Consider the following 23,697-nt stretch of genomic DNA (forward strand, 5'->3'; position numbering starts at 1 on the left):
ACGCGCTCCCACTTCCGTGACCTCTCTCGCTTGCGATTCCACCCTCGTGTGCTGTACTGCACTGTACTTTAGATCTTGCTGTGCTGTGTCGTGTGCTATTTCGCGTTGTGCTGCGTACTGCTTATTGTCAATCGAGTTAGCTGCCTGCAGAGGTGTGCTGTTTGCTGTGCGACCACGTGCTTCGCTGGACAGGATTAAGTGTTGCCCTTATTTTTACTACCTCTCTCTGCCTGTATCTACCCTCTCGCCGTAGCGCCCTGTAAAACATATATACACATATACACAAAACACAGTGTTACACTCTTTCCGCCACATTCTTTATATATTTTCAGATTCCACTACTACGCCACTCCCTCACAGGTGTGCAGAGTTACCTGACCTGACTTGACCAGAGTATTCCCCCGAGACACACTAATCCTCTTAATTACTTCCTCACCTGCGTCTCTCTCCCTCTCGTCCCTCGCGTTTCGCTCCTCCTCTTCTCTCGCCCCCCCCTCTCCATTGCCCCCCCCCCCCTCTCTCTCTCTCTCTCATAACTACCCCCCACCTGCCCCTCTCTATCTCTCCTTCCTCACTCCCTATCTCGTTCCCACCCTCTCTCTCTCCCTCCCTTTCCTTCGCCCTCTTCCTCCCTCCATCCCCATCTCCCTCCTACGCCTTCCCATCTCTCTCTCTCTCTCTCTCTCTCTCTCTCTCTCTCTCTCTCTCTCTCTCTCTCTCACACACACACACACACACACACACACACACACACACACACACACACACACACACACACACACACACACACACACACACACACACACACACACACACACACACACACACACACACACACACACACACACACACACACACACACACACACACACACACACACACACACACACACACACACACACACACACACACATTTCTTCTCGCTTATTCACGCGCGCGTCCCTCTGCCCTACGAAAAAGAAAAAGCAAAGCAAATATATAGATAAACACTACTCACTTGCTCTCTCCTCCTTACCAAGATGGCGCTAAAGAAATGCTCGACTTGCACAGGAAACTTCTCAGGTCATTTCTTCTCAGGACGATCGACCGTCTGCAAGATCTGCCTGTTAACACAGATGGAAACGAGACTCCTTCAACAGGACGAAAGGCTGACAGCTGGCGAGAAGAAGATCACCGAACTAACAAGTACTGTTGATACCTAGCTTGCAGGAGTTTATCCAGGCCAACATCGTCGCCCCTGGTGCAAGTGACGCCTCATCACCCTCCGCACCTGCACTCGATGCCCAGCCACCTTCCGAAGAAGACACGTCACAGGGGACCGGTAGAGCTGACGCTGAATGCTTCACCCCCGTGAGAGGAGGAGCCAGATCCGCCCCTAGAGCCATTTATCCTACTCATTGCTACAAAAGATTTGCTATACTGGAGGAGGAGGACGAGGAACAGAGCACCTTCTTGGTCGGTGACTCTATGATTCGCCATCAGGTGGTTGAATTCTGTGGCAGAGTCCCCCGTCGTAGGCGTAACTACTGTTATCCTGGAGCTGGTGTTGACGACATCACAGCTGCCCTGGACGAGATCTCCGCTGTGGCCTCTAATGACTCACTCTTTGTTCTCCACACCGGTACAAACGACGTCACCACGACCCGGTCTGAGGAACTGCTGGATAAGTACCGTAGGCTCATCCAGCAGTATAAGTCTAAATCCCCTAATATTTTGATTTCAGGAATTCTACCACGGACGTGGGATGAGGGCGACTTCTACAGTAAGGCCTTCAGCCTCAACAACCGCCTACAGACTCTCTGCGGAGAGCTTGACGTCGAGTTCTTTAACGCCTGGAACCATTTCTACGGCCAGAGTAAACTTTTCCATAGGGACGGCATACACCTGTCCCCCATCGGGGCAGCCAGATTCGGAAGGCTCCTCAACGACGCCGTACGTAACGCCCGAACAACAAAAAACGACTCTCAGCCACGTCCTTCCATTCCGCCCGTGTAAATAGACACCATACACCACAACAAACTCGTAACACTGAACCCTCCAGTACCACCACCTCTATTACCAAGCCTCAAGATAACCTAAGAGTCCTTAGTTTCAATGCGCGTAGCCTAAGAAACAAGTTTGATGAACTGCGATGTCTTGCTCTGACAGAAAACTTTGACATAATTGCTATAACCGAAACATTTATCGACACCACAAATATTGATTTAAGTTCCGAATACAACATAGATGGCTACAGATTCTTCAACAATGATCGTGTAAACCGTAGAGGCGGTGGTGTCGCCCTTTTTGTCAAAAGCTACTTGCAACCTACTGACAAAACACCAAGAAACAGTAACGTTGAACATTTGTGCGTGCGAGTAAACATTGCAAAAGTCAATTTAAATATATCTGTCACTTACAGGCCTCCGGGGCAATCACTTGATGGCGATCTTGAAATGTACAGCGTCTTAAGGCAGTCACTTAATAACAGCGACTCACTGATACTAGGAGACTTTAACCTCCCCCATATCGACTGGGCGACACTGTCGGGTACAGAAGGTGAGTCCCATAGAATGATCGAATTTCTAGAGGAAAATTATCTAAGCCAAATGGTTTCTGAACCAACTCGACAAAATAACATACTTGACCTTGTTATAGCGACCCAAGATAACCTAGTCAGTAATGTCACGGTAGGAGAACACCTCGGTTCCTGCGATCATAAACTAGTGCGCGTTGACATTAGAGCTCAAACATCGGTGACTGAAAATAAAGCAAAGGTGCCCAATTTCAAAAGAGCCAACTTCGTAGAAATCCGACGAAAACTAATAGATATGCAACTATCAGATGACGGCAATGTAGAGGACGCCTGGCTAAACTTTAAAAATCACTTACTCACTCAGCAGGACACATTTGTCCCCTTGTGCGAGAAGCGAATTAACACTAATAAAAGTCCACCTTGGTTTAATAGCGAAATTAAACACTCAGTCAAGGAGAGAAAATTGTCTTACAGGTTAAAGAAAGACCAAAGCACGCCCGAAAACATTAGACTTTACAATGATGCAAGGCGACGAGTAAAAAGATTAGTGCGTCAGGCAAAGCGTAGATATGAAGAAAATATTGCAGCCAACTGTAGAAGTAATCCGAAATCCTTCTTCAGTTACATAAACAACAGAAAGGCGATCAGAAGTGGAATTGGACCTTTAACAAACAGCGACGGTGCACTAGTGACTGACAGCCAACACGTTGCAAACCTATTAAATAATTACTTTTCCTCGGTGTTTAATAATAACAGTCCTCCCACCACCACCACCAACACCAATACTAATGTAAATCCCGAGCATGCATTGTCTAACTTTGAAATTAAACCCGATGAAGTCCTTAAAGCCCTCAAATCACTTAAAACAAATAAAAGTCCTGGACCTGATAAAGTATATCCAACTCTGCTGAAAGAAACAAAGAGCGAAATACTCTCCTCCCTCACAACCGTATTCAATATGTCCTTGCGACAAGGCATTGTCCCTTCAGATTGGAAAAAGGCTAACGTGACACCGATTTTTAAGAAAGGAGACAAAAAAGTACCAGGTAATTACAGGCTTATTAGTCTAACTTCGGTTGTAGGTAAGCTACTTGAGGGCATAATTAGAGACAAAATTGTGAGTTACCTTGAAAGCCACTCATTAATTGGGGACTCACAACATGGCTTCCGAAACAAAAGATCCTGCCTATCAAATCTATTAACCTTTTATAACGACCTCTTCACTGTTTATGACGTAACCAAATCACTGGACGTAGTCTATCTTGATTTCCAGGAAGCGTTTGATAAAGTCCCGCATCATAAATTACTTTACAAATTAAAGCAAATAGGTATTGACGGTCAGGTAAACCAATGGATCGCGAATTGGTTGAGCAACAGACAACAAAGAGTAGTGATTGACGGATTTAACTCAGAGTGGGCGCCGGTCACTAGTGGCGTCCCTCAGGGCTCGGTTCTTGGCCCAGTGCTCTTCATTATTTACATCAACGACGTGGATGTTGGACTCAATAACCGCATTAGTAAATTTGCAGACGACACAAAGATTGGTAACTCGGTTCTCACTGACGAAGACAGGCAAAGCCTCCAAGAGGATTTGCACAAAATTTCAGCTTGGTCGGATAGATGGGAAATGCCCTTTAACGTAGACAAGCGCCAGGTCCTTCAAGTTGGAACGAGGAATAAGAAGTTTGATTACGAAATGCGCGGCGTTAAACTCAAAAGCGTTCAATGCGTTAAGGACTTGGGGGTCAAAATCGCGTCAAACCTCAAATTCTCACAGCAATGCATCGATGCAGCAAATAAAGCGAACAGAATGTTGGGCTTCATTAAGAAAAACTTTTTATTTAAGAATAAAGATGTAATACTCCCGCTCTACAACAGTTTAGTCAGACCCCACTTGGAATATGCGGTACAGTTTTAGTCTCCCCACCATGCAAAGGATATTGCTAAATTAGAAGGTGTTCAGCGTCGGGCAACGAAAATTATCCCTTCCTTGCGCAACAAATCCTACGAAGAAAGGCTTTCTACCCTTAACATGTTCTCTCTTGAGAAACGTCGCCTCCGAGGAAAACTGATCGAATGTTTTAAAATACTTAATGGTTTCACGAATGTAGACAGATCAACATTGTTTATGATCGATGACACTTTGCGCACGAGGAACAATGGCGTAAAACTCAGATGTAGACAAGTAAATTCAGACTGCACCAAATTTTTCTTCACCAACGTTGTAGTGCGAGAATGGAATAAGCTCCCATCATCAGTGGTACAGTGTAACACGATTGACTCCTTCAAAAATAAGCTCGACCGTCACTTCCTTCAACTTAATATCAACTAGAGTAGAAATGCAACGTTTTGGAGTCTTCTGATTAATGTAAAATCACTTAGGTTTAAGGACAGACCACCAAGTCTGGACCATGGGGTCTGTGTGGTCTGATTTTCTATGTAAATCTATGTAAATCTCTCTCTCTGTTTAATACTAACAGTCTTCCTCTCGCTACCACCAACACCAGTACTATTGTAAATCTCGAGCATGCATTGCCTAATTTTGAAATAACAACCGATGAAGTCCTTAAAGCTCTCCATTCACTCAAAACAAATAAAAGTCCCGGACCCGACAAAGTATATCCTATACTGCTTAAAGAAACAAAGAGCGAAATACTCTCCTCCCTCACTACCGTATTCAATATGTCCTTGCGACAAGGCATCGTCCCTTCGGATTGGAAAAAGGCTAACGTGACACCGATTTTTAAGAAAGGAGACAAAAAAAAAAATACCAGGTAACTACCGACCCATTAGTCTAACTTCAATTGTAGGTAAGCTACTCGAGAGCATAATTAGAGACAAAATTGTGAGTTACCTCGAAAGCCACTCATTAATTGGAGATTCACAACATGGCTTCCGTAACAAAAGATCCTGCCTGTCAAACCTACTGACCTTTTATAACGATCTCTTCTCAATTTATGACGTAACCAAATCAGTGGACGTAGTGTATCTTGATTTCCAGAAAGCGTTTGATAAAGTCCCACATCATAAATTACTTTATAAATTAAAGCAAATAGGCATTGACGGTCAAGTAAACCAATGGATCGCGAATTGGTTGAGCAACAGACAACAAAGAGTTGTGATTGACGGATTTAACTCAGAGTGGGCGCCGGTCACTAGTGGCGTCCCTCAGGGCTCGGTTCTTGGCCCAGTGCTCTTCATTATTTACATCAACGACGTGGATGTTGGACTCAATAATCGCATTAGTAAATTTGCAGACGACACAAAGATTGATAACTCGGTTCTCACTGACGAAGACAGGCAAAGCCTCCAAGAGGATTTGCACAAAATTTCAGCTTGGTCGGATAAATGGGAGATGCCCTTTAACGTAGACAAGTGCCAGGTCCTTCAAGTTGGAACAAAAAATAAGAAGTTCGATTACGAAATACTCGGCGTCAAACTCACAAGCGTTCAATGCGTTAAGGACTTTAAAATCGCGTCAAACCTCAAATTCTCACATCAATGCATCGATGCAGCAAATAAAGCGAACAGAATGTTGGGCTTCATTAAAAGAAACTTTTTATTCAAGAATAAAGATGTAATACTTCCGCTCTACAATAGCTTAGTCAGACCCCACTTGGAATATGCGGTACAGTTTTGGTCTCCCCACCATGCAAAGGACATTGCTAAACTAGAAGGTGTTCAGCGTCGAGCAACAAAAATGATCCCTTCCTTGCGCAACAAATCTTACGAAGAAAGGCTTTCCACCCTTAACATGTTCTCTCTTGAGAAACGTCGCCTCCGAGAAAAACTGATCGAATGTTTTAAAATACTTAATGGTTTCACGAATGTAGACAGAACAAAATTGTTTATGATCGATGACACTTTGCGAACTAGGAACAATGGCACAAAACTCAAATGTAGACAAGTAAATTCAGACTGCACCAAATTTTTCTTCACCAACGTTGTTGTGCGAGAATGGAATAAGCTTCCACCATCAGTGATCCAGTGTAATACGATTGACTCCTTCAAAAATAAGCTCGACCGTCACTTCCTTTAACTTAAATCAACTAGAGTAGAAATGGAACGTTTAGGAGCCTTCTGATTAATGTAAAATCACTTAGGTTTAAGGACAAACCACCTAGTCTGGACCATGGGGTGTGTGTGGTCTGATTTTCTATGTAAATCTATGTAAACACCGTGAACAGTTCTTTCCTCACCTGAAAGGGGCGATGTCGCTCGTGAGAATGAGCTCGCTCCCACAACCTAGTGCGAGGAAGGGGCGTTAGTCTCGGCCCCAAAATGCCTTGGTGTGACGTCACGGAGTGACAAACTGACCGCAGGTTAGGCCTGCTTGAGACCTGAGATTTCCTTGGTAGGCCTCCAATATCAATATAAGGTCACTGGTATTTTATTTCCATTATACATATTTACCGTTCTCCCGCAATAATTAAAAGAAGGCAGATTGACAACTTTTGGCAACGATACCCTGTTTTGACCCCTGACACCTCTGAATTTTGTTGACACTACAGATTGTAGGGGAGATATGGGAGCACAACAGGCCTCTTTGTTTCAACACCCATCTCTTCCCTCTCGCTCTCTCTCTCTCTCCCTTCTCTCAAACTTCTTTCTCTCTCCTCTCATACTTTTCATTTTTTTCTCCTTCTCTTGTGTACTTCCTTCTTTCCTTTCTCTCTCTCTCTCTCTCTCTCTCTCTCTCTCTCTCTCTCTCTCTCTCTCTCTCTCTCTCTCTCTCTCTCTCTCTCTCTCTCTCTCTCTCTCTCTCTCTCTCTCTCTCTCTCTCTCTCTCCCTTGTTGTTTACCTGCAACAATAAACTATCAATCAATCAATCAATCAATCTCTCATGAGAAACCCACATACATATATAACTGGTTGCGCAAACACCCCAGGTTAACTCTATTTACATGGGGAAAAATACCATTACAATTGTAGTACATTTCGGGCCATTACAACGGAAAGGAAGTAAAGTGCCTTTGCATTGATGGAGCTTGGGTAGTGTGTAAGCCACGGCCATGACAAGTATATCAAGGCTCATGACGCCCAGGAGGCAGCGACCCTCCATGCAGGCAAGGGTCAGGCGATGAAGGGATATGTAGGTAGCGATAAGTATTGTTAAATCCATCCATCACAGCAGCAACACTCAAAGAGAAGCAACAGGGCGTAATGGTGGAGCTCGCTGGCTGCTGGCCCCCTGCTGGCTGTTAGGGGAAGGTGTGCAAATCTGACACAAGTGTGCTCAGTTTCAGTGGACGACCCGTATGGCTGTAAAACAGAAATACAAAAGAGAGCGTGTGCTAGCGTTTGAAAAGCGCGGCGAAAACAGACGTCCAAATCTTAGGTTCTCTCTATCAAGGGACTCTAAGCGTCACTAAGGCGGGGGTTCCCACTATTCCGTTTTCACGGATCCGTCGACCGTCAGTGACGTCATCAACGGAGCCCGGGGCCCCGCGCGGAGCCCGTCCAGAGATGTCAAACTCAAGTTAACTTTTGGGCCCGTTGTGGTTAATGCTGTCCATATGTTCGTCAACAAAATGATGAGCGATGGACTGACGGAGTGGATCATCCCTGACGGGCGGCCGCTGTTTCGCTGACGTCACTAACGTCGACGGATCCGTCAAGACGGAATAGTGGTCAGTACTGTACTTCTCATATATATATATATATATATATATATATATATATATATATATATATATATATATATATATATAGATATATACCGAACAGCACAGTCTAGAACGTTACAGCATATTAGATCATACAAGAATGAACATGTAGCAAAAATCTGGGCGAGTTGGCAGCACTTCCCGCCTGGCGCCTGACCGCGGGGCGCGGGCGGAGCCTTACTCCCGCCCCCCTGCTCGCTCCTCCCGGAGTCTTCCAGAGGTCCATAGACCCGGGGGAAGCTTCCAGCACAACAGTACCGATTGATCATGAGTCTTTTCGGCACTTGATACCGGTACCGAGTGCCGCATGAATCGATTCTTCTCGGCACTGGGTACCGGTACCGAGTGTCGAGAAGAATCGATTCAGTCGGCACTCGGTACCGGTACCCAGTGCCGAGAAGATAGCATGGAACTGACCCTTCTCTGCTGAGTACAACAAGTATGTACTCGTGTGTTCAGTGTCCGAGATAGCACGGAACTGAACTTATCGATTCATGCGGCACTCGGTACCGGTACCAAGTGCCGAGAAGACTCATGATCAATCGGTACTGACCATTGCCACTAGTGCCGGTACCGGTTGGATCTTAGTGACGCTCGGCGGCGCGCGGCGCTCGCCATGCGATATGGGCCCTGTGGAGACGAATTAAGCCTTGGATGTTGTGCTGGCTGCTGAGTCACTGCCTCGCTGACCGTCTTCCCAAATTCCCACCATTTTGTCCTGCTTTTCGTTTCCATCATAGCTCCCGGCCGTCTCCATTATTTTATTATTAAATTTATTTATTGGATAATTCTGATCATGTCCGATTTTTTTTTTAGGACGCTAATATATATATTGTTATTGTTTTTAGACTATGAGTACATCCATAATAACTACGTATACATGCTATACGAGAGAGAGAGAGAGAGAGAGAGAGAGAGAGAGAGAGAGAGAGAGAGAGAGAGAGAGAGAGAGAGAGAGAGAGAGAGAGAGAGAGAGAGAGAGATTTACATAGATTTACATAGAAAATCAGACCACACAGACCCCATGGTCCAGACTTGGTGGTCTGTCCTTAAACCTAAGTGATTTTACATTAATCAGAAGACTCCAAAACGTTGCATTTCTACTCTAGTTGATATTAAGTTGAAGGAAGTGACGGTCGAGCTTATTTTTGAAGGAGTCAATCGTGTTACACTGGACCACTGATGATGGGAGCTTATTCCATTCTCGCACTACAACGTTGGTGAAGAAAAATTTGGTGCAGTCTGAATTTACTTGTCTACATCTGAGAGAGAGAGAGAGAGAGAGAGAGAGAGAGAGAGAGAGAGAGAGAGAGAGAGAGAGAGAGAGAGAGAGAGAGAGAGAGAGAGAGAGAGAGAGAGAGAGAGAGAGAGAGAGAGAGAGAGAGAGAGTTTTCTTTGCAGAAAATTTATTTAGGAATTTCATCAGACGTCATTAAGATAAAAGAAATACTCCTTTGGGTACCGGTACCGGTACCGGTACTAACGGTACCTGAGTTTTCGGTACTGGTACTACTGGTACTCAAATTAACGGTACCTGCCCATCAATAGTCCCCGGCGGCTCGATGGGTCATCTCAAGGCATTCTCGACAGCAGCTCAAGGGTCGAGTGGAGCTTAAAACCTGGTATATCCTATCCAACCAAGCTAATTTACTTGTTGTCTATTATTTTTTATCATATATGCTTATTGGTAGAAAGATAAATGCTGGTATATATTATTATGTAACATCCTGCGGTGGAGATGAAGCATTGGACTGACTGGGTGAACTTTCTCCTCAGTCTCCCTGCACAACACCTTTTTGAGTCTTTTACATAATTTAACATGGCAGAAGAAGAAGCCAAGAAAGAATATACTTATTTATTCTGATGACCATATACCCCTTGATGGGACTTTAATATGGGTAGAGAAGGAAATCATTATATATCTAAGCCGGCGCCAGGCACAGGTCGAGACACTGGCAGTAAACACGCGTCAGCTGATCGCCGGAGCAGCTGGAAGTGTCAATACTCCCCGCGTGTCGCCTCAGCTGTGGTCAGATCAGCTGTTGTGGTCTTTCTTCTTCTTTTCCTGTCAGCGCGGCTCTCCTGGCACCTCATGACCTACGGGCCCGGCGAGTGAGTGAGGGGGGCTGACCCTCCACGCCCCCCCCGCCGCCACCCGCCCCTTCCCGCTAACCGGACATTGCTGCTCACCGGAAATTGCTTGACCCTCGTCCCAGGCTGTAGACTTTCACTTTTACCCTTATTAGTCAGCCTTCCTCGGTGGTTTGGTATGGGTGTGGCGGAGGGTTTCATAGGGAATGTGCATCTCTTTACTCTTTATTTTTTTTCTAGGGGTTAAATCTTCAACATTGCTTGCTATTCCTTCCAGACCTTAGGCTGGTATTATAAGACATTTTCGCTTCTCACTTCAGCTATTTCTAAAGGTCAAAGAGGGAATCAGTCTGGTTCTAATTAGTGTTTCTTCAGGTTCACAGTACAGAAGAAGGGTCAAACTACCACCAGGATCATAGAACTACTACTGGAAATGCTCAAAACTTCTACGAAAGCCTTGTCAAATATGTGAACTTAGGCAACTAAATGTTTTAAAATGCGACCCTTAGACTCTTACTCAGCAGTAGACAACCTCTCACAGTGCTTTGTAGATTTTCTCAAGATGAGCTATAGGGGAGTGCTTAGACCCCTCAAAAACTCATTAGCCCCCATGAAATTCATCACTTAGAACCATGTACTAATGCTGGGATGTGTTATTCTTGAATGATGATTAGTAAAAAGAATAGTAAAGCCCCCCCATCCTCCCTACAATAGAAATGCCCTCTCCCTGAATTTTAATTCCTGGCTATAGGCCTGTGTGTAATACCCCACAGAGTTATATACTAGAGGGTTCAACTCCAATCTCTCGCTACGGTGAGAGGTGAAGCCACTGCTCCTGCCTGTAACTCTGTGGTCGGCCGCCATAGGGTGCCGAATTGTCGACCTTTCCATGATTCCACATTACACTTAACCACTATTAGCTAGCCACCATTATGACACACACAAAAAAATAATGGCACCTCCAGTGCACTATGATTAATTCATTTAGAAAACAGCTCGACTGCCACTTCCTTCAACTTGATATTCACTAAACTCAAAATGCAGTCTTGATGACATTAAATTTATTAGGATTCCACTTTGGTTAAGGGACAGACCACCTAGTCTGGACCATAGGTCTATGTGGTCTGAATATCTATCTGTCTATGTAAATAACATTACAAGTATTATAAAGTAAATTATGAAAAGATGAAAAAAAATGAGTGAATTTTATTATAAACTGATATAATATTACAATAGAAGTTTAGTTTAATTCCCTTCTAGATCTCATTGCCAATTCGTTATATGCTTATGAAATCCTATCATATTGCTTTCTTACAGAGCCCTGTCTATTTCTTTTGTCTTCATATATTTCATAGGTCATAAAATACTCAACCAAGAATTATACTGCTGCTCTTTCTCTCTTGTTAATTGTCTGTTTACCTTAGAGCTTTATTCTATTATGTCTCATGATACATGTTGAATTCAGTCACTTTTTGATCATGTTGATTGCATTAGGGAGTGGTAATCTGAAGTAAATTAATAAAAATATTTAATACTCTAAATGCATCTTTAACCCGGTAGCAGCGACAGGCCAAATTTGTGGCTTTACTGTGTAGCAGTGACGGGCCAATTTTGTGCCATGATATAAACCCCCAAAAATAGATGATACATAAACTGATCACAAATGCTTTGATATATATTATGAAATGGTTTGTGTGAGTGATGATTTTTTCTCATTTTTCTCGCTTAGAGGGACCATTAAGAAACATGATCCCCGCTGCTACCGGGTTAAGAATATACTATATAACATCAGTATTTACCTAATACATAACTCACTGGTTGTATCATGATGTAAAACAGACTTGCAGATGTGTACTTTTCATAACTGAACATTTTAGGGCGTTGTCTTTCTGCTGTGCACAATGCATGCTTGGCCCCCCTTGGACTCCATTGTGTGTATCAAAAGAACAGATAAAAAATCGCTACAGAAATAGCTCCTTTGTTCTTATTCCCTGTGGTTGTCTCAGCTGGCCTCTCTCTTTCCCTTGCTCACTATAGCATGGGCAGGAGCATGGGATGGGCATTTGCCAGGCTCACCTTCCTCCCCACACTGGCCTTCAATGTGGCTATGCGCAGAGTGTCGGCCAGGAAGTGGTACAACCATGTGGACGACCGCCTCATCCTGGGAGCCCTGCCCTTCCGTAGCATGACGAAGGAGGTGAGGAAAACTTCTTTTTTTTAACCCGGTAGCAGCGACGGGCCAAATCTGTGGCTTTACCATGTAGCAGCGACGGGCCAAATTTGTGCCATGATATAAACCCCCCAAAAAAGATGATACATAATCTGATCACAAATGCTTTGATATATATTATGAAATGGTTTGTGTGAGGGGTGATTTTTTCTCATTTTTCTCACTTAGAGGGACCATTAACCCGGTAGCAGCGACAGGCCAAATTTGTGGCTTTACCGTGTAGCAACGATGGGCGAAATTTGTGCCATGATTTTAACCCCCCAAAATAAATGATACATAAACTGATACATAAACTGATGAAATGGTTTGTGTGAGGGATGATTTATTCTCATTTTTCTCGCTTAGAGGGACCATTAAGAAACATGATCCCCGCTGCTACCGGGTTAATGATGAAGTAGAGCAACCAATTACCAAGAAAAATGAGATCCCTGCAATGTGCTACTTCTATATAAAAATGATCCTTAAAAATCGTTATCATATTTATTACTTTGCAAGGTACTTTTTACTTTTTATGTTTAGGTCTGAAATATCTGATATAGGATTTTTTGTTTGTTAAGTGAAACATTAAGATGGTGACAATTTTTAACCCGGTAGCAGCGGGGATCATGTTTCTTAACCCGGTAGCAGCGACAGGCCAGATTTGTGGCTTTACCGTGTAGCAGCGATGGGCCAAATTTGTGCCATGATATAAATCCCCCAAAATAGATGATGCATAATTTGATCACAAATGCTTTGATATATATTATGAAATGGTTTGTGTGAGGGGTGATTTTTTTTCTCATTTTTCTCGCTTGGAGGGACCATTAAGAAACATGATCCCCACTGCTACCGGGTTAATGGTCCCTCTAAGCGAGAAAAATGAGAAAAAAATCATCACTCACACAAACCATTTCATAATATTTATCAAAGCATTTGCGATCAGTTCATGTATCATCTATTTTTGGGGCACAAGTTTTGCCCGTCGCTGCTACACGGTAAAGCCACAAATTTGGCCCGTCGCTGCTACCGGGTTAAGACAAAAATGTTGAATCACCAGTGTCCTTGGCCCTTCAAGTTTGAGAATTCAAAATATTTTCATCTGCAGTTTCTAACCTTTTTATGCTGAGAATATGCAAAGGCTGAGTCATCCCTTTTGTTTTACCAGTTAGTGGAGAAGGAGGGCGTGAAGGGCGTTGTGTCCATGAATGAAGACTATGAGCTGAGGTGGCTGGCCAATGCAAAGAAGGTGAGCTTTTGTTTGATTAACTGAAACATTTTATATCATTCATGTACTTAACCCCTTGACTGCGGATTTCCTACAAGAAGACATCACCAAGCTACAGGAACGGAACAACAAGTGGCTGATACAGTTCAATGAAGAAAAATGTAAAGTCATGCACCTTGGGAGGGGATATCCGGCATGGGAAACACTCCTCTATCCACCACAGAGGCAGAGAAACACCTGTGAATATATGTTATCAGGCTACCAATGAAAGCCAAATCCGTGCCAATCGCAGCAGATGGGTTAAGGTACATAAGAACATAAGAACATAAGAACGCAGGAGTCTGCAAGAGGCCGGTAGGCCTGTACGAGGCAGCTCCTTTGACCCTAAGCTCCCGTGTATCTAACCCCACCTAATATCGCTGTCCATGAATTTATCTAGTCTATTTTTGAATGTGACAATTGTATTGGCACTCACCACATGACTGCTAAGCCTATTCCACTCATCCACCACCCTATTAGTAAACCAATTTTTGCCTATGTCCCTGTTGAATCTGAATTTATCCAGTTTAAACCCATTACTTCGTGTCCTACCCGGTTCTCTTACCAACAAAACCTTATGAATGTCTCCCTTATTAAAGCCCTTCATCCATTTATAAACCTCGATCATGTCTCCACGCACCCTTCGCCTTTCTAGAGAATGCAAGTTTAACTGTTTGAGTCTTTCCTCGTATGGCAAGTTTCTCAACCCCTGAATCATCTTAGTCATCCTCCTCTGCACCGATTCTAACATTTTGATATCCATTCTATAGTAGGGTGACCAGAACTGAACCGCATAGTCAAGATGAGGTCTAACTAATGCTAAATATAGTTTGAGGAAGACTTGGGGCTTCTGTTGCTTACGCTCCTTGAAATAAATCCCAGTACCCTATTAGCTCGATTTCTAGCTTGAATGCATTGTGCCCTTGGACGGAGATCAGAGCTCACTAAGACCCTAAATCCTCTCGCATCCAGACCTACTTATGAGAGTGTCATTTAAGCAATAGTTATGTGAGGGGTTGTTCCTACCTACACTCAGAATACTGCACTTCCCTACATTGAACTCCATCTGCCATTTATCCGCCCAGTCATATAATCTGTTGAGTTCACCTTGGAGAATACTAGCGTCCTGATCCGACTCAATTACTCTACCGATCTTGGTATCATCTGCAAATTTACTAACATCACTACTAATTCCTGTGTCTAAGTCATTGATATAAATAATAAACAAAAGTGGACCTAATACCGAACCTTGTGGGACCCCACTCGTAACACATCCCCAGTCAGATCTTTTACCATTGATTTGCACTCTTTGCTTCCTATTGCTAAGCCACGCCTTGACCCAGTTCAAAACTTTACCCTCTACTCCGTGAGCCTGTAATTTAAGCAACAGTCGTTGGTGAGGAACTTTGGTATCAGTTTCCCATCATATTAGTCAGTTGTCAAGTAGTAAAGGAAGCCCAGTGGGTTCAGCATCATATACCTGGAGAAAAAGTTAGCATAGTGAAGTCGGTATCATATACCCTGAAAAAAAGGTAAGCAAAGCAAGGTGGGCATCATATACCAGGAAAAAGGAAGAATAGTGGAGTCAGCATAATATACCAGGAAAAAGTAAATATTGTGAAGTCAGCATCATTTACCAGGAAAAAGTTTACCGTTTACTGTTGATGAGGTTTCAGGCCCCTCTCCATTGTCAGCGCAGCGCTCCGCAGGGCCGTCAGTAATAATGATGTTAGCCTCAATAATAATCCTCGATATGCACTTATTCACAACATCGTAGTGAGTGAGTGAGTCTTAATTGCTTTCATGGATAACCTACTGATGTCCTTTTAATAAACTTGGCATCATTATTGTCACTTGGCTATGTTTCAGTTCGTACTAATCACAATATCTTTCCTTTTTATAGTATCACAAATATCCGTTGTTTCATTTTCCATTTGTCTAATATTTCCTTTACATTATCACAATTTAATGTCCAATGGTTATTTCCAACTTACTGAACATTTATCACACAATTTATCTTTGAGTCTCAAACACCAGTTAATAGCCATGATCGGTTATGTTACGAATTCTCTCAATTTCAGTTTGAAGACCTACACAACACTGGTCATTCGCTGAGTGGTTGCTTTCAGGCTTCTTGTACCTTACACAATTTATGCATTTTCTCTCAGCCATGGAGCACTCCTTGGATTTATGATCACCAGAGCACTTGTAACGTTTTGGGGCTTCTCCATTGTTCTTGGCAGTGCAGTTGGCCTCAAGATGGCCATATCCTTTACAAGGGTAACATATGATTGCATGGTATCTATCTCTCACAGTGTACACTCCCCATTCTAATTTTATCTTGTCATGATGTTTATGAATCAACTCTCTAACAGTTGGATCACATTTCAAAATATAGTGCATTGTGCCACCTGCAGCAGGCTTGCTAAAAATCTTCTCAATTTTCCCCTCAACTCCAGAAATCGAGTGTAGGAACTCATTCCTGTTTAACAGTGTCTCAGTTATCTTATCCCCAGTCTCCTCCATATGTACATTGCAGATCATGATCTTTGGCCTTAGTTTTCCCACACTTTTTGTGCTAACTTGCTCTACATTTTCCAATTTCTGAGCTGCTTCATTCCTTGTGTTCTCATCATCAAAGTTCATAACAATGTTACCTCCATTCGTGAATCTTGAATCAGTAATCTGAATGCCTTGTAATGCCTGGGAAACTTCATTTTTCAACTCAGTAGCCTTTTTGTCTTGATCAGAGGCCTTCACAACAAGAAAATTCTTCTTCCTCTTGTGTCTGGGCACGTCAGCAAAACTGGTGCGACCCATTTCTGCCAGCTCGTAACAAATCACGCCTGCCACCTCACTCAACTCCTCCTTGACACTGGACATCCAAGATTCAACCTCATCTTTTACCACAGATATTTCTTTAGATAATTCTTGCTTGAATTTATCCAATTTTTCAACAATGTTGGTAGCAAGAGACGCTTTATGAAGACATAGAGTGCAAATCCAATTTATTTTAGGTTCATTATCCTGCTTGACTCCACATGACACCACCTTGGACACAAACAGCATGCAATCAACTTCTTGCCTGTAAAATCTTCACAGACACAACAGGAATCTCTCAGACTCCTGGTTCTTCCCGGCATTGTCGACTAAGCAGTTCCATGGAGCTCACGCCACACGTCCTCACCCTACCACTCTCACTCACTCACTCATATACAGGGCTGAAAGTAAGATTAGATTCTTGCCGGTACTGTCTTCAAAAGCGTACCCCTGCGTACCGGCTGTAGACGGTTGTATATCTCTTCCCGGTATGGCATACCCCTGTGCACACGACACTGACCGCCACTCATCGTCCAGAAACCGTGAGAAACTGAGAACACGAGCCACTCAGGCAGTGCTATCAACTCTGACGGATGAAAATGCACAAGATTGAGTATCCAAATCTGCTAGAAATCCGGCAAATATAATGAGCTACTTTGTAATACGAGTGTTTCATGTTTACAAACAAATCCTATCGCCTGGTAGGTAGCCAGGGGTGAAAGTTGTTTTAAAAAGTGTACCACTGTGTACCAGCTTACTTTCACCCCTGCTCATATACCTATATAGTGAAGTCACTCAGTGTGAAGTCAGCATCATATATCAGTGAAGAGAAGTGAAGTCAGCATCATATACCAGGAGAAAAAGTAAGCATAGTGAAGGCAGCATCATATACCAGGAGAAAAAGTAAGCATAGTGGAGGCAGCATCATATACCAGGAGAAAAAGTAAGCATAGTGGAGGCAGCATCATATACCAGGAGAAAAAGTAAGCATAGTGGAGGCAGCATCATATACCAGGAGAAAAAGTAAGCATAGTGAAGGCAGCATCATATACCAGGAGAAAAAGTAAGCATAGTGAAGGCAGCATCATATACCAGGAGAAAAAGTAAGCATAGTGAAGGCAGCATCATATACCAGGAGAAAAAGTAAGCATAGTGAAGGCAGCATCATATACCAGGAGAAAAAGTAAGCATAGTGGAATCAGCATCATTTACCTGGAACAAAGAAAAGAGGAATGCAGGCAGGTGACATCAGAGCCCTGTAAAAATTGCTTTTATGCAGTCAGTGATGAATAGAAAACATCTCTATTTTTTTATTTTATTTTATATTTTTTACAGCAGAGTCAGTTCAAGGGCATAAAGAATAGGTAAGAAGTGTTAAAAAAAAAGCCCGCTACTCACTGCTCCTAAAAAGAGTTAGAGGAGTGGCCGAAAGATAGGTCAATTTCGGCCAGCAGAAGAAATGAAAAAAAACAATTTGAGTAAGAAAACAGATTGTAGAAAAGAAAGTTGAATTCCTGTGATTAGTTACTGATTATCTACTGTATTATATTTACTCTCAGTCTTAGTAATCATTGAACCCTTCTCCCTTAAAGGCTGCAATGTTTCATTGAGGAACAGATTTAGCTCCATGTCAAAGTTATACAGGTAACTCTCATTTTACGCGAGTATTGTGTCCTTGAAGAGGTCGCGTAAATCAAAAACAATGTAAACCAAACAAGAGGTAGGTTTGTACCTTTTTGCCCACTGTATCACTCTGACTCCTCTCCCTCTCGTGGTTCCTCCTCTGGCTGCCCTTCCCCTTGTGGTAGCACACCAGCGAGGGTGTTGTTGTTGTTGAGTAGCGTGGCAGCGGGGGTACTGTATTGTTGTTCAAGTGGCGCGTGGGAAGAACTGAGCTTAGCTGTGTGGCCGCGGCGCCGTGTGAGTCCAGTTGCGTGAGACATCTGGTGGCCACTCCATAAAATATCGCGAATAAGTGAAAAAAACGTGTAAATTAAACATTTATTTGGATTTTGGACCCCGCGTTATTTAAAAAAATGCATAAACCAAACTCGCGTAAATCGAGAGTTACTTGTACTTAACAAAGTTTTGCTCTAATCTTAACACTAAAAATTTTTCAAAGGTGTTTACTTTTACAAGAATATATACAGTACTTTCTATTTTAAATGCAAGAACCACATCTTTAACTCACTTCTTGCAGGAGTGGGAGGCCGTTGGAGTCCAGTTCCTGCAGCTGAGCACCACAGATATTTTTGAGGCCCCAAGCCAGGACAAGCTGCAGCATGGAGTGAAGTTTATCCATGCAGTGGAGGCCAGTAGTCCTAGTGGAGCAGTGTATGTGCACTGTAAGGCCGGGCGAACCAGAAGTGCCACCCTGGTTGCCTGCTATCTCATGAGCGTAAGTCTGCCTTTGTTTCTGTTCCTTATTCTCATCCTTTAAATCAGGGCTATCCTAACTTTTTAGTATGAGGGCTACATTATATATTTGGCACATTTTTGTGGGCCTCAGGAAAAAAATAGTGTCCATTTCATAAATTTAATAAACTCAAACTAAAGTAAAACAAATGGAGGATAGTCAAAACAAAACTTGTTGGCATTAATTCAGGGGTATGGAGTCCAAGTCAGTGGAGTCGGCTACTTTTGGCCGGAGTCAGAGTCGGTGGAGTCAGCTACTTTGGGTCGGAGTGTGTGGAGTCGGCTATTATTGGCCAGAGTTGGAGTCTGCGGAGTCGGCTACTTTTGACCGGAGTCAAAGTCAGAGTCAGAGTCAGTCGAGTCAGCTACTTTTGGCTGTAGTCGAAGTCGGAGTGCTTTTTTTTATTTCAAAATCTCTTTGAAGTCAGGTTTCAAATTTGAGGCGCCAATTATTTGGTTCATTAGATAAATTTGCTCGAAAGTTAGACTTGACATTAGGGACAGGCGGATACCCGGGTAGGTACCTGGGTAGTAGAGTACCAAGTAGCAAGTCGGGTACCCGGGACCAACTTAGATTGTCGGGTATCGTGACGGGTATTTTCTGTAATACTATTATAAGGCAAGCAGTCGGGTATAGAGTATGGATATGCGTACCAGTGCATCGTTGCCAGATTATTGTACTCGAGAGCCGCATATTTACCGGTTTTTGCCCCATAACTATTGCCAAGGAGCACCAATAATTAACCATTTTAAGGATAACCATATATGAGTGCAGTTATTTGGGTGATGAAAGCCGTTTTTGGATTATAAATTATTAAACATAAGAGGCAGATTATGACCTTGTAACGGCTCCCACTTAAATTATGTTCCTTATTCTTGGGAAAAAAAAACAAAAAAACGATGTAACTTAAGTGGAAGAAGATATAAATAACCTTAGGGAAATGAGCTTTATTCCTGCTGTTAATATGCTATACACTAGTAGGTACATACACACTGTACAGCCAGTTAAATCACACACGATCGCTAACCGTCCCTACTTATTAGAGGCACACACTCTCGGCAGTGTCCCGGGTGTCTCGGCCTCCTGGGTAAGCATCGCGCTGATACTCACCCCGACACACCCTCTCAGTAATCGTCTCAACTTTGGTCCCGGGATCACCGCGCGCTGGCGGGTATTTGTTTCTAATGGATATCGGGTATATACCCGGGTACTGGTCCCGGGTATCTTGGGTAGGCCAGGTCGGGTACCCGTACCCGCGATTACCCAAAATCCCATACTTTGCCCATCCCTACTTGACATACTTTATTTTGGAAAATATTTGCTCACACAGATATGTTGTTCCAAAAATGGAGACAAGCAAGTTGTTTCAAATTTGGAAACTGATCAGATTTTCAGCATTGCAGTCAAATATATTTTGGAAGAGCCTGATTTCACTTGCTTTGGCATCAAGGTCAGAAAATCATTCAGTCAAGGCCACTACGCTGTGGGCCGAACGAAATCACATGGCAGACCAGATGTGGCCCCAGGGCCATAGTTTGGAGATCCTTGCATTAGAAAGTTTAGATCAATCTTTCATTTATAGATACAGAAATCTGATAAGAAGTAATTTTGTAACCCATTGATGTGAAGTTTCCTTACTTTATGTGTTTATTTGTCATTTTTAATGTTAGCATTTGTCTGTTTATCTGTACCTTGATGCAGAGACTCAGGGATTCAAGATTTCTGGGTTTGGTAAGGAATGATGAGTTTGGCATTTTCTGAAGGATACTATGGTGTATTTAGATTTGTTATTGATTAGATAAAAAGATTAATTCTTTTCTTACCAGCATGCTTTATTTTTCACAGAAATACAATTGGAGTCCTGAGAAGGCTGTAACACACATAGCTGAGGCACGACCACACATATGGCTGGGACCCCGCCAGTACCAGGCACTTGACACCTTCTATCATACCATGGTGCAGAGCTGACCTCCAATACTGCCCTAACTCCTCCTGTCAGTCAAGGTGACACTGTTCCTAAAGACCCAGACACACTTGGGGGGGAAAGTGGAAGGTGACATGCTTATGTCATGTTACCAGAGCCTTTTTTCTATCCAATTTTCTGTGCCCAGGATGGGTCAATGGTGTGACCCAGGCAGGTCTGGCAGGAGGCATTTTTAGGTAATGTGTGGCAGTCTCTCACAGCAAGTCCTGGGTCAACTGTTGTTGGAAACTTCTGTACCATTTGACTCATCAGATCGCAGTGTAGATGAACTCTGTGCCTCAGCGTCACCATCAGTGACCCAGTGTCAGTGGTCACCCCTAGTATGTTCAAGGCTTCTCTGATCATTCTTCTGCAGTCTTGTCCTAACTCAGCCTCAAGGATGGCTGCCAGCCTTGCTATGAGTACTGGGAAGGTTTGAGTCTCAGGAGAGTAAAGGTGTCTTTACACAGGGCAGTTTTTCCTGCCGGTAATGCCACCATGTGCTAGCCAGCTTGCACATGCAGCAAGTTTTATTGCCGATGTGTTTACACAGAAAGGCAGCTGATCTTCGAAGAAATATAAATAATATAAGTAAGGTAGCCCTCCAAATTGGTAATTTTCACTAAGTAAACACACGACAACAAATTAGTAACTTATCCTCACTAAATTGGATGCTTACCCGCAATAATAATTGGGAAAAATTAGTCCCTGGTGGTATTGATAATTTTGCTCATGAAGACACACACTCATTAATTGATCCTAATCCGAGTGCCTATTCTTTTAAGAGAATGAGATACATTTAAAGCGTTTGGTGAGGACCACCATTACTGAGTCCGGAGGCAGGCTGTTCCTAAGTAGGCTATATATGGTATCTACCTCAGCAGTATATCCTTTGTGTGTCTTCTGTGCCTAACTCATTTAATCTTACCAATGTATGCCCTTCTTCTCTCTAAAGGTATATTTGGAGTCATGGAGATGCCAAAGAACAGAATCACCAAGTCGAGGCTGTGATTAGTTTTGGGCATCCCATTTTTCCCTATTTCTAACAAGCTCACACTGATAGTTCTATTATATGTAACTTCTGCAGCATCTACCTAACTACATTCAAAGCACCCATGATACTTCAGTTTGGCTGGTGATTATGTGCGAGGATGCAGCACAGTTTTGGCCCCAGACCCAGACCTAAAATACCAACCGATTCGAAAAATTGCTGCGAATTGCCCTGATTAGTCCATAAACACCAACTCCAGCTATATGGGCATGTGGTGAACCTTGAGGATGTCTATCCTGCTTACAGGGTTGTTTCTGTATGAGATGACCCTGAGTGGAGGAGACCAAGGGTGCATCCTCGTAACTCATGGCTGGGGCAAGTCAGCCAATCTTGTTGGGAAGGACATGGGATGGACAGGGCAGCTGCATAGGGGCTTGCTAGGGAGGACCGCCGGGAAATTGGACGACTAGTGAGTGAAGCGACACGCCCCCATGTATATGCTCCCCATTAGTTAGTAGCCCTGTGTAAAGCCATCTTAATTTCTGTGTAGTTTTCCTTGGTAGCTGTCTACTGCTTTTTTGTTATCTATCTATGTGTCTGTATATCTGTATCTCTCTCTATTTTTTTCTTTATCTTATGGCTATGAAGTATATGCTACTGCAAATGATATAGTAAAAATTGAATTTTTTATGTTTCAGTATAGGGTTACAACCAAATCCTCTGTATTTTTTTAAAGCTGTTACCAGAATGACAAATATAGTCAGATAAAATATTTATGAATAAGCTTTGTTGCCTAGCATGGGAGTTACTAGTTTGTTGGTTACTTGTTGATGGACTGGTGCACTTAAACCTTGAAGAAGTGCTGCCTCCTCTGCTAGGCACCAACTCTCAGGGACTTGAGTAGCTAACAACTAAGTTACTACTGAGCTCTTCTACTGCAGTGAAAGCAATGGAATGGGTGCTTGTGTTGAAAATTAAGTACTGGTGGCATTACTAGCAGTTTTATACCATGATATGATAGTACTATATTATATAAAATGCAGAACATAGCTGATGTGAAAGAATTTTAAATTTTGCCTAGCAAGAATATTCTTTTAACCCAGTAGCAGCGGGGATCATGTTTCTTAATGGTCCCTCTAAGCGAGAAAAAAAAAAAAAAATCATCACTCACTCAAACCATTTCAAAATACATATCAAAGCATTTGTGATCAGTTTATGCATCATCTATTTTAGAGGGTTTATATTATGGCACAAATTTGGCCCGTCGCTGCTACACTGTAAAACCACACATTTGGCCCGTCGCTGCTACCAGGTTAACTCTGCTCAATTTAGATACATAGTCTGAGTTATTCAGTACTGGCTCTGATAAGAATAACCATCAAAATGTAACTGAAACTACTGTTGTTGCTTGTGAGGTGCTTTAAACCTTTTTGATAATCCTGTAAAAATCTTGTAAGTGCCGAAATTAAACAATATCAAGTTGTTGGTGTTTTGCAAGCCTCCACAAGGGCAGATGGATGCTGTGTTACAGGAGATAGGCAGAGAGTGCTGGGAGGCTGGGAGTCCCTGCTGTCACTCTAGAATCAGAGCTGGCAAGAAGGGGCGAGCAGTACATCATCATCATCATAATCGTTTAACGTCCATTTATTCCCTATGGTGGGGTTGGACGGGATATGAGCCTCCTCCAATGTTGCCGGTCCATAGCCATTTCTTCCGTGATGTTCAGCCTCCTCATATCTTCCTCCACCACCTTTCTCCACG

General features: G+C 43.0%; 2 protein-coding genes across 5 annotated transcripts in view; both read left to right on the forward strand.

Annotated features, from left to right (window-relative positions):
• Positions 1-23,697, forward strand: part of LOC126987505 (uncharacterized) — a 90,542-nt gene that overhangs the window by 35,665 nt on the left and 31,180 nt on the right. The window lies entirely within an intron of this gene.
• LOC126987508 (phosphatidylglycerophosphatase and protein-tyrosine phosphatase 1-like) lies at positions 9,786-23,418 on the forward strand. 4 transcript variants are annotated; one of them, XM_050844500.1, is made up of 5 exons: positions 9,786-9,804; positions 12,311-12,470; positions 13,648-13,728; positions 18,767-18,964; positions 20,828-23,418. In XM_050844500.1, exons 2-5 carry the CDS (start codon positions 12,312-12,314, stop codon positions 20,948-20,950), a joined length of 561 nt encoding a protein of 186 aa, XP_050700457.1. In that variant the 5' UTR covers positions 9,786-9,804; position 12,311; the 3' UTR covers positions 20,951-23,418. The 4 variants fall into 4 exon arrangements, with proteins under 4 accessions (XP_050700457.1, XP_050700455.1, XP_050700456.1 ...); XM_050844498.1 differs by lacking the exon at positions 9,786-9,804 and adding an exon at positions 10,110-10,449; XM_050844499.1 differs by lacking the exon at positions 9,786-9,804 and adding an exon at positions 10,110-10,211.

The sequence above is a fragment of the Eriocheir sinensis genome, chromosome 65 (genome assembly GCF_024679095.1).
Source record: "Eriocheir sinensis breed Jianghai 21 chromosome 65, ASM2467909v1, whole genome shotgun sequence".
Lineage (NCBI taxonomy): Eukaryota > Metazoa > Arthropoda > Malacostraca > Decapoda > Varunidae > Eriocheir > Eriocheir sinensis.

Bases quoted from the DNA above. Each gene is read 5' to 3' on its own strand.
- LOC126987508 (XM_050844497.1), top strand. From the start codon at position 10,275: ATGACCTACGGGCCCGGCGA. The intron at 10,295-12,310 runs GTGAGTGAGGGG...TGCTCACTATAG, and splicing joins ATGACCTACGGGCCCGGCGA to CATGGGCAGGAGCATGGGAT. The intron at 13,729-18,766 runs GTGAGCTTTTGT...CACTTCTTGCAG, and splicing joins GGCTGGCCAATGCAAAGAAG to GAGTGGGAGGCCGTTGGAGT.